This window comes from Periplaneta americana, chromosome 17, assembly GCF_040183065.1.
Source record: "Periplaneta americana isolate PAMFEO1 chromosome 17, P.americana_PAMFEO1_priV1, whole genome shotgun sequence".
In the NCBI taxonomy this organism is placed as follows: domain Eukaryota; kingdom Metazoa; phylum Arthropoda; class Insecta; order Blattodea; family Blattidae; genus Periplaneta; species Periplaneta americana.
Genome location: NC_091133.1, coordinates 114,113,510 through 114,125,593, shown reverse-complemented (window position 1 = coordinate 114,125,593; position 12,084 = coordinate 114,113,510). Strand labels below are relative to the sequence as shown.

Genomic DNA, 12,084 nt, shown 5'->3' with positions numbered 1-12,084 from the left:
CTCTTGTTTTATTCACTGATTTATAGGATACTGTAGATCGCTATAGAAGATAGTTTTAGAAGATAATATAAGTTTGAATTTCTGTCTTACACGATAAGCTTATTTATAACGTCCTTTGTTCCATGGATAAAATAATTCTAGTATTAATGGATTAAGAACAAAATTAGGGTACAAGGAAGTAGTAATTGAAGACGTCGGGAGTAATTTTATTAGTAGTTACGCTTAAAATTGACATTCACAGTTTTCTGGTTGTAAACTGGCTCTTAAGCCACATTATTTTTCATTTTAAAGAATTGTGTGAATTAATAGTGGTAGGAATATGCTGCTTGAAAATTGTGTCAAGCCTCTTCTGTTTGCGGTAATAAATGTGCGATGTACGGTTAATCTATTGTGGGTTGTCATTACTTACACACGATGTCTTCAATTTTTCTGAGGTTAAAAATTCTGGTCAAGATGTTTCTTCTGCGTAATTTTTTATTTTTCCGGATCGCACTTTTTTCAGTAATATTTGCAAATCAATCCTACGTCATAATGTGTAGGTATATATCTCTAAAACTGTCTTCAGTGATGCTGGTTGCCCATTCCAATCACTTAAATTTATAATTCGGAAACAAAAGGAAAGTTCATTTACAGAGTACTGATCTTGCATAGGTACCTTTTTGCACACTGTCGATCTTTGTAAGGTTTCTGACAGTCGATGATAAAAATATTAGTTCGCAGGTTTTTTAAAAAATATTTCGAACATCTATTTAAGTATATTTAAAATTTAGCTTTCTCGTGACATATTTTGATAGTTTGTATAGCCCAAGTTGAACTTTAGTCAGCTATTATTGGAGCGTTTTTTACCACGCTGTGGGCCAGTGCATTTACCCGGAAAGTGAATGTCTTTTGTTAAGAAGAGGGCCGTGACTACAGCGAATTTATTAGGTCAATTTTCACGCCAGAGAAAGTCCATGCTGCCTTCTTTAATTTACATTGTGAGATCTAAATTGAAAGGAATTTCATAACATTTAACATAAACTGTCAATTAAATGCGTAATCGAAATTTTAGAGGCATTTATTGGAAACATTTTTTTCAATATTTTTTTAATAAATATCATGACATGTGAGAACTGGTATTATTTTGAAATCAACCCACACTGTAGAAATCGAAGTGGAAATTAAAGAATTTTAAAACATATTTGGGTTCATAAAATTATTTTTCGACGGCTAGTTTCTTTCGTATTTATTCTACCGACAGTAACGCCACAAACCGGAAGCGTACACAACGTGCAACGTACGGTCATGTTCTTGGCCTAGCAAGTGAGCCTCGAAGCTTCCAATCGCGAAACCTTGGTGGGGAATTACCCGCGTGATCGTTTTTCCCCCCTCCTTCCTACTTGCGGAAACGACATTGCAAACGTGCTACTTGACCTTGTAGCTATTTACTCTTGGCATTATCTTTAACGAACTAGCAAAGCAGCCATACTGCAGCAGAAGGCCTTGTCACTGTTCAAATTGTTTTACGAAAATAAATATCTCTACGCAAGAAGCGACAGATAAATAAATCGGCTCTTTCGGTAAGCTTGTGTAAACTATGACGTTCGTGGTCTTCATTCCTAGCCTCGGGCAGGGATACAAGAGACGTATCTAGTACAAGGTCAGACAATATTTGGTGATGTGTTACACTGGCCAAGGATTCTAAGCAATTTCCCCTAGTTGTATATACTTGGTTCCCGAGGAAGAAGAGCGAGATGTGAAGTCCTCGTGTAGATTTTCGTCTGCTTGAAAACAGACCATTCTTACATTATCATGTCTACTAATTTCGATATTTCTCTCCTTCAATTTTCAATCATTTGTCTCACATATCAGTGAATATTTATATTGCATCATCTCGTTCTCGATGATGTAGTCCTAGCTACTCCCATAATAGACATGCATTCGAGGTTGTTGGTCCAGACCTGGCCGAGAATGATAGTTCATCCGTTTACGGAATATAAATTTACCCCTGATAAGTAGCACAATGGTGCCAACGGCGCAGTGAATGGAATTTTACAGCATTTGTTTTTACGTTTATGACGTGATAAGTAGGTTTGTTTATCGACGATTTTATTGATTTTATTATTCGTGGTTTTTTGAATGTATTGATTTTCGCACTTACTATTTTAATTTTTTTTTAATTATGTCCGTATTTTAAAAACATGTATTATTTTGTTACACGAACAAGATAATACTGAATTTACCTTTTTAACAGTTCTGGTAAGGTTTCATCGCGGAAGTTGCTGAAATTGTGACTAATTAGCGAGAAATTCATTCACGTAGTTATCAACATACCGATACTTCTCTCCAACTAAAATTCCTGTCCGGAACTAGGCCTAAGTTTCAAGAATAAAGTTGCAATGGTATGTTGTAACATTCATTTCGCTCTTAAAATAATAATAAAAAAAATAGTTTGGTTGTAATAATAATCTGGACGACATTTTTCTTGTTTTTAATACCTGGATGCATTCATTTATTGACAAAACAAAAGAACAATGCTCAATGTCAACAGGCATGGCCTACATCGTTTATGCTTGAGGATTAAACTCGGCTTCGTGATGATGACTTCATTGAGATTGAAACAAGTACCGAAAGCTCCCATTCAGAATTGAACACGGGGTGGAATATTCCGTACTTCGAAATTACATTAAAGCAGTAACATAACTCATGCATTGGAGTACGAAATTGACATCAAAGGGACAAGTTTCTGTATTATTGAGATAAGACTCTTATTTCATCTTAAGAATGATTTAATGTATTTTAAGTATAGTTTTAGTTACGATCGTTTTGATTGCCATGACAACACGGATAAAATACTATATAAAACGATTTTACTAACTGTTCGTAAATGTTACCAAAAGCCATGAGTTGAAATGAGGAAGGAAAAGCATAACAAAGGTCGGTCATGCTATGAGCTTACAGAGAGGGGAGCGTTGCGGATATAAAAATTTGAGCGAGGAAGTTGAGAACGGAAGGAAGTGGGGTGGCCACACCGCCGAGAAGGGTAACGAATACGGCAGGAGCATCGAGCGAGCCATTAGGGGTCAGAACAAAGGCACGATTACAATATATCCAGACCGGCTGACCTTGCGAGATACAAGCGGAAACATTCAAGGTTGCGTCACGAGACAGAGACGGAACGTTCAGCCATCTCTCGTTTTCGTAGCTGTTTTTTTTTTTTACTATTATTATCGAGTTTCCTCTCCCAAGGTTAATATAATGGTGAAATGGTGTGCGTCATCAGGTTAAACCGTAGATATGACACGAGGCTGTATGAAGATGACTGCTCACATTCCAAACTTCATTCAAACGCGACTGTTTTTGCTGTAGTCTTGACATTGACAGTATCGGGCGAAAATGTAGGAAAAGAAAGGCACAAAAATGTTAGTTGCAAACAGCAAAACCATCCTGGATGCCCGAACTGCGGGAATTAAGAAGTTCGAACTCGCGCTGAGGTCATCGCCGGGACAATTAGTGTCACGACCTTAGCGAGGTCAGAAGAATCGGCTGTTGGAGGGGGCCTCGCCTTGTGATAGAATGTTGGCTAATTGGAGACTTGGCATGAGGTCTATTCACAGGAGCTTTAAATCTTTGTAACGTAAGTGATTCACAGAAGAGCGATGTCTAAAGTCATGTAAATTTCGTCTGAATAGATGGCGGGGTTTGTATAGCTTCAGGCCTGCTACATATTGTCGAGTTGTCAACAGGATGCGATGCCCCTCGAGGTATTTTTATATAGGTACGTGTGTATGAAAGTTACGAGAGAAAAGGTACCTTCAATATTTGATCTGGCGCCAAAAAACTTATAGAGGACAGCGACCTTGGAGCAAAGTTACTTTTTGGCAAAACTCATGTTGCCAGCTTGAATCCATTCAAATTCCGAGTTTATTCATTTAGAAATGAACATGTCGGTGAATATCCCTCCGAATATTATATTGTCTGCAGTAACTATTGTCCGTTTCACTGATAAAAAGGGATGTCTGGTGAATTTTTTAACCATTGACAGGCCGTTTTTTATTTGGACTTTTCAATTTTTCCACTCAAAGAAATTTTCCCAGTTTCTTTAATAGATCTTTCATACAATTTCCTGATTGATATAATCATAGTTTTACTGTAAATTGGATCGTCATGTTATCTCTGAAAATACTCGTGAACCCGGCATATAAGACCTTTACTTTCGGAAAACGACTTTGGCTTCCTCTTCCACCAATTAGGCAAAATATAATGCAATAATTAAGATATAAATTACACTTAAATTTTCCATTGCTCCAAACAGCTTTAAGATACAATATCTTCCGAATTTTCCCTTTCTGTTACTGTACAAGATATTTAATTTAGATTTTATTTGTTATTATTACTGAGTCTGTATTCTTTTTCTTTCTGTCACTTATAACTATAAGCACTTATAGTTCTCCACACCTGTGGAGTAACGGTTAGCGCGGCTGACCGAGAAACCAGGTGGCCCGGGTTCGGATCCCGGTCGGGGCAAGTTACTTGGTTCAGGTTTTTCCGGGGTTTTCCCTTAACCCAATGTGAGCAAATGCTGGATAACTGTCGGTTCTGGACCCCGGACTCATTTCACCGGCATTATCACCTTCATTCCATTCAGACGCTAAATAACCTGAGATGTTGATACAGCGTCGTAAAATAACCCACTGAAAAGTTCTCAATTCTACAACGATTTGATGAGTGCACTTAATCAATTTTTAAACGTTGGAGCTCCTACCTACAGGGTGAAAAGTAATTAAACCGACAAACTCTGGGAGGTTGTATGGGACACCAAAACAAACGGTTTTCTCTAATGTCATATTTTCCTTATAGGCTTTATTAAACCGGGCTGGGTAACTTTCGGTGCTGGACCCCGGACTCATTTCACCGGCATTATCACCTTCCTCTCATTCAGACGCAAAATAACCTAAGATGTTGATAAAGCGTCGTAAAATAACCAACTAAAAAAAATATTAAACCAACAGAAGGCGTATGCGTTTTTCAGTCATGACGACTCTAAGATAATCCTGAAGTCTTCACCGCGTTAAACAGTCCATGTCCTGCCGATGTAACCTTTGTGTATAGGGCAGTGCAGGTATTTTTTACTTTTTTTTTTTTTTGCAGTGATTTTGGTGTGTAAATGTTCTATAAGAGACTCAATAAAGCATGACAGTGGTTTGTGTTACATTAAGATCTGGTGTCTTCGCGAAATAGTGCCTCACAGCACAATATGACATTAGAGAAAAGTGTTTTGGTGTCCCATACAACCTCCCGGAGTTGTCGGTTTAATTACTTCTCATCCTGTATATGCATACGTGCTGCAGTACAGATCTTTTATTATAACTCAGCCGGTGAGTGACCGTTAAATTTCAAATGGCTCATCGCGGTTGTAGGTATCAGAGTATTAAAAATCACTACAACTTTTTGCTCTTTCTCTTCCCCCTCACCGAAAAAATTGTGACGTTGCACAGAGGCAGAGGTATAGTAAGAGATCAAAGTATCAAATTTTATATTTCGAAATTCGACTTACTCACGTTTAGGTCGGAAGACTTCTGAACAATTTTTAATTCAACCAGTGTCGGGAAATAGAACTGAGTTGACCTTAAACTCTTGGAAGCTCGCACATGTAGGCAGGCAGGCATATCGATCCGAAGGTAAGGTAACCTTGGCTCTCAATGTAAGCTGGCACAGTGCGCGGCCCGACGGACAGGCAAAGGTCACATCCTCTGCCCGCTTTAGTCATTAGAGAGAGACGATCTCCCTTCTCCACCTCTCTCTTCCCGTGACGTCAGCGCGGTTCGGGTTACAGGAGGGTGGGTAGGAAAGCTAAACCCAGGCTGCGCGCTGCCGCTAGAATTGTATGGTGGACTGAAATATATAACCTCTCGCCCCATAATAAAGTTGTCTAGACGTATGGGTCCAACCTGGCATAGCGTAGAGGGGAACAACCCGGGCTTTTGCTATCCCGAAATACACGCTTGTTCAAGTTTATTGACTCCACTGCAGAATGTATGCCAAGAGATTTATTGTTATTTATAATCATTCTATTAATTTGAGGAGATGAAATTGTGTATCACTGCCTTTTTTACTCTGTCATTGTGACATAGACTGACGAACAAATTGTGCCAATCGTACCCTAACGTCGTCTTTGTATTGTTCCTATGTGTGGGGGCACGATTAATTGGCGAATGAAAACATGGAATTTCAGTATAAAAATCTGTTGGTATCGGGATATTCAGAACCTGAAGCTCTTACTGATCAAATTATAGGTCTAATGCTGTGAATGAATGTTGATGTCATAAGATGTCATAAAGTCACACACGTGGGTACTCGTATCTCTATTGGCTCGCTGTCACAGCACAAACAATAGCATTGATACACACATGTTTATACTACCCTAGTTACAAAATTAGATCACTGTTAATCTCCTGGTCTTTTAATCTCTCCATACAGGAAATAACAAATGCAGGAGAGCGCATGGTTTTTAAACAGACGTTATAACGATAATGTTATATATATATATATATATATATATATATATATATATATATATATATATATATATATATACTTCGCTCCAATAGATGACGCAATAGTAAGCACATTCCTTTCACGGTTGATCTCCTGGTTGGAGAACAATACAAACACTTAATGCCTATATGATCACTAGAAATATTTTTTCAAAATATAATTTATTGAAATACTCATTTTCATAATCAAAGATAATATCTAAAAAAAAAGTTCAGAAAATTAATGATTAATTAAAAAAGAAATGAAAGCAAACGTCCATCCCTCTTTAAAACTCAACACGAATTTAATTATATTATACTCAGTCTTTTCTTGCTTAAAATAGTAATAGAGCATTGTCTTCAGATTTTCTGGAAGAAGTGTGGTTCTGATAATTGAAAGTATATCAGAGAAGGAAGAGAGAGCCTTCTGAATCTACATTTGAAAAGTGAGATATGAAGTGCTTGGAGATATTATTTCAAAGTTATGAGCATGTGATCCACTAACATTCCCCAAAGCACATCCAAAAGCAAGTGCATTCACCCGAAGAAGATTTTACTTCAGTTTTAAGTTGGAAATGGAATTTTATAAAATGTCTTTCCTACTGATTCTAGGATGGAAACATTCGCCTGTACCTATCTATAAGTTAATGTAGTTTTGCAGGAGGCATCGGCATTTTAGCTAACAGGGGGGTTTCATTTCCGTGTTGCAGGCTTGCCCTCTGAATCCAAACCCGCAGCCTCTCACAGGCCAGCAAGAACTTCTACAAGACTTCTCGAAGCGATTTTCCCCGGCCATCCGCGGCGTTGTGGAGTTCGCGAAGCGCATCCCAGGCTTCGCCCTGCTCCCGCAGGATGACCAGGTCACACTGCTCAAGGCCGGCGTGTTCGAGGTGCTCCTGGTGCGCCTGGCCTGCATGTTCGACGCCCAGGTGAGTCTCGCCCCGTCGTTGTATTTCCGTGTAGTTGAGCGAGCGGGCTTGCATTTTGTGCCGTGTCTGACAGCAGCCTTGTGTCCTTGCAGACGAACAGCATGATCTGCTTGAACGGGCAGGTGCTCAAGCGCGAGGCCATCCACAACAGCTCCAACGCCAGATTCCTCATGGACTCCATGTTCGACTTCGCCGAGCGCCTCAACTCCCTGCGGCTGTCGGACGCCGAGGTGGGGCTGTTCTGCTCTGTGGTGGTGATAGCGCCCGACCGCCCGGGCCTGCGCAACACGGAGCTGATCGAGCGCATGCAGAGCAAGCTGAAGGCGGCCCTGCAGCTGGTGGTCAGCCAGAACCACCCGGGCCACGCCAACATCTGCCACGAGCTCATGAAGAAGATCCCCGACCTGCGGACGCTCAACACCCTGCACTCCGAGAAACTGCTGGCCTTCAAGATGACGGAGCAGCAGCAGCTGCAGCAACAGCAACAGCAGCACCTGTGGGGCGTGTCGCCCGAGGAGGAGAGCAACAGCAAGAGCCCGGCCGGCTCGTCGTGGTCGTCGTCCTCGGACGTGACGATGGACGAGGCGGTGAAGAGCCCTCTGGGCTCCGTGTCCAGCACGGAGTCGGTGTGCTCCGGGGAGGTGGCGTCCCTCACGGAATACCAGGCCGGCCACCACGTCAGTCACCAGGCCTCGAGCGCGCCGCTGCTCGCGGCAACCCTCGCCGGCGGCATCTGTCCCCACAGACACCGCGCCAACTCGGGGTCTACTTCCGGTGACGACGACATGGCCGGCCTCCCCCACCACGCGCAACACGGCCTTACCATCACCGCGGTGAACGGTCCCCCCGGTCGCCAGCCCGTAATGCAGCAGCACCACCACAGATTCCAACGGAAGCTGGACTCTCCCAGCGACTCCGGGATCGAGTCTGGGACAGAGAAGCTTGACAAGCTGACGGGCGGCGGGGGCAGCACGGGTAGCGCCCCCACCTCCGTGTGCTCTAGCCCCAGGTCGTCCCTCGAGGACAAGGACGATGAGAAGCATCACAACGGAAGTTCCGGGAGTCACATCGACGACATGCCGGTGCTGAAGCGCGTGCTGCAAGCCCCGCCTCTGTACGACACCAACTCGCTCATGGACGAGGCTTACAAGCCGCACAAGAAGTTCCGCGCGTGTCGCAACAAGGACTCCGCCGAGGCCGAACCCATGATAGTCCAAGTGTCGCCGCCGCCCCCACCCCACCCCGTGCAGCCCCAGCATCACTCGTCGCCACAGCTCCACCTGCATCTCACCGCAAACACGCAGCAGTCCTCGTCATCGCCCTCGACGTCGCTGCTCTCCAGCACGCATTCGACCCTCGCCAAGTCACTGATGGCGAGTCCCCGCATGACGGCCGAGCAACTCAAGCGCACCGACATCATCCACAACTACATCATGCGTTCCGACAGCCCCAACCCCGTGACCATCGAGTTCCCGCCGTCGGCGGCGTCCCCCATCGCCGCGACGGCGTCCACGACAACGGCAGCGGCTCCGGGCTACAAAATCAACAGCGGGAACCTCCTGGTGTGCGCCAACTCCGCGCCGAATTCCGGCTATCACTACATTCCCCAACAACAGCAGCAGCAACAGCAGGTTGTTGGACGGTGGCAGGGTTCTTCGGGTTTCAGCAACGGTGCCAGTGTGATCACGACGACCACGGGGCGGAACGCGGCGCCGCCACAGACTTACGTCGTGCTGCAGAACAGCACCAGCGTGAGCCCGCCGGTGCACCACACAGAACTGCAGCAGACGGAGTTCTCGCGGATATACTTCCATCCCGGCAACGCCGTCTCGCCGCACCACGCAGCGGCATCGTCGTCCACATCGCCTTCGCCTCTCCCCATCCCCCACCGGAAGACCCCGCCAGCCGTGGCGTCGTGCCCACCCTCACCCTCATCCACAGCCGCAACATCGATAGTCATTTCCTCTCCCAAGATGATGGAGCTGCAGGTAGACATCGCAGACTCCCAACAACCGCTCAACCTGTCCAAGAAATCGCCATCTCCCTCTCCCCATCCCATGGCGTCACCCGCCACGACGGTGACACACAAAGTCGTATCTCTGGAGGCTTGAGCCCACACCGGGGCTGACGGACGACTGATGAACTGAGACGGTTCATCGCCACCGACTGCGTGATAGTACAAACCCCACTGTGACGAGCAGTGGTACAAACATACCAAGAATGAAGTTCTGTGTTCCTGCAGTCGCCACCGTGCCAACATGATGAAATAAAACTGTCAGTGGAAAGTGGTAATGGACGAGCCCCTTCCTTGGCTTGCGTGAGGATGTGTTAGCATCCGGTAGTGCGATGGACAGGTACATGATCTCTCGCTGTGAACTCTGAGGCGGCAACGGATCATTTTCACCTGATGAACTTGTTCTGGTACAAAAACGATTATACTGATGGTGCCACTTTAACTGTATTACAAACCAAATAATTTATTATTTAATTAATAATTATTAATTCTATGTGTTGTTGTGTGCAGTTTATTATTATTATAATTATTATTATTATTATTTAGTATCTGTCTCTTATTAGATAATATTATAAACCGATGTTGTAGTCTCCAGTAGAAGCCAGTGTAGGGCCGTTACGTACTAGCAAAATCGTTTTTCTCACTATGCTCGTCGTCTTTGTACAAACTCGTGTCCACGAGTTGAAATTCCCGCCATTATAACTCAGGGATGAATGGATATTTCTGGGATGGTAGGTCGCGAGGGACGATGGGTGGTAGGTAGACATCTTGTAGTTAGCGGGGTGATGAGGGATGTCGGAGTGGTGGGTGGAAAGTTTCCGAGCTTTGTAAATAATGGACCAAAGGTTAGGTTAGGTAGGTGTTTTTGTTTTCTTATGTTGGTTGGTTTTGTTTGTTAGGTTTGCAGGGGCTGGAAAAATCAGCAACAGCATCAGAACCATCTCACTGGTGTAATAAATTACACAATATTGTTAATAATTGTTAATAGTTGAGGTACTTTTCCCAGAAAAATCCAAGATCCCTCGTTTGCAAATTTTTTTTATAAAAGAAAAATGACAAACAATCATTAAATGGCTATTTATAAAATGGCATCATGCACCAATCCTATTATATTGTATGTGATATATTCCTTTGTAGGGCAGTGCATTTTTTTGTGTAAAGTAAAATGTTATTGTATATCTCCCTCAATCCATTTGTAAAAAGAAATGTTTCTTATTTTCATTGTTCAATCATTGTTTTCTCTGTATTACACAGTTGCATATTATAGTGAGGAGTTAGTTAAGAGTGAGGATGTTGAAAACCTCAAGTTTTTGAGGGATATGAGACTGAGGGAAGTGTACGGCATCTGATAAAAAAAAATTATATATATATGACGTATATATATACCAAGAGAGGAGCATTGTGCCCACTTCTTTTTGTATCTGGAAAATCTTCCTGTTTTTTGGAGGATTTTTTTCTAATCGTTGTCTTATCGATCCGTGATGTGAAATTGATAAACGGTAGGCCAGTAATTGTAGCCCACCCCATTTTCAAAATAGCCTTTTTACTGTGTGTTATAATGTCCAATATGTACTAATAAGGATTTGCAAAAAATATTATTATAACTATTAATAAAAAGTCAGATGTCCGTGACTTCCTATATCTTTTTTTTCTTCTTGACCTTTTGTCCGCTATAAGTAAGAAGACTTTGTTGTTCTGCACACCCTCAATCAGCAGGAAACAAGATATCGATGTTGTTTGTATTAAGAACCGCAACCAAATATTTTCTTGCGGTGTGGTATAGTTGTGTGAATCGGTACGTTGCATTGATGTAGTTAGCTGAAAATAAAAAGAATTGAAATTTTTAAAACCATCCAAGTATCCTCTTTAGATACAATGAGTGTTGTTTCCTTCGGTACCCCCCTTGCCCCTTGCATTTATTTTCCATCACTGATCGAGTAACGGAACAGAGCTTCGGACCCAGAACTGTAAGTCCTGCGATCCGTGCTCTGAAGTTACTTGGTCATATGGTACATACATCTTGTAGCAATGTAGTTATAAACTAATGATCTTCTTCTACTTCTTGACATCATCTTTCTGGTTATGTAGTAAGTCAATTTACAGTCCCAGTGAATGTGGAGGAGGTTCTTGTGAGGCATCGATGTAAACCGTGCATCGATCCTTCACAGGAATTTCTCTGCGAATTATGGTGTGTGCTTGTATGTAATTTTGTAAGCTTGGGAGTTTGTTGAGGTCGTCAGAATAAACTTTGTCTGGTGAAATATAAACACTTCCTTTTATTCAGCTTAGAATTAATTACCTCATAAGTTTACTTCCTTAGCATGCTGTCCTAGTTTCATTTTCAGCTCGTCCGAGTGTCTAAATGGGCTGACCAGATTTTTTATGGTCCAGCAGGGGACATCTGCACTTTATCTAGCCACTATCCGTTGAAATGTTGTGTATGTGTATGTATTTATTCACACTGCAAATGGGTATATACCCTGTGGCAGTGGTAACTAATTACCAGGCTTCGAGACTTTGGACCCGATACAGTAAGTTTACTGTGCATGCAATATAGGTTGTTGACTCGCTGCAGGTAGATAGAGATGTGTTGAAGTAACAACGTTGCTATTCAGAGTAGAGTACA

General features: G+C 42.8%; 1 protein-coding gene across 5 annotated transcripts in view; it reads left to right on the top strand.

Moving 5' to 3' along the window:
- The window catches only part of LOC138692632 (ecdysone-inducible protein E75-like), a 465,297-nt gene extending 453,572 nt beyond the window's left edge, over window positions 1-11,725 (top strand). For all 5 annotated transcript variants that reach the window (XM_069815695.1, XM_069815697.1, XM_069815698.1 and 2 more), the window contains 2 exons: window positions 7,226-7,444; window positions 7,537-11,725. In XM_069815695.1, coding sequence (XP_069671796.1) covers window positions 7,226-7,444; window positions 7,537-9,555 — 2,238 coding nt within the window. In that variant the 3' untranslated portion in view covers window positions 9,556-11,725. The remainder of the gene's footprint in view (window positions 1-7,225; window positions 7,445-7,536) is intronic.
- Window positions 11,726-12,084: the final 359 nt, after the last annotated feature.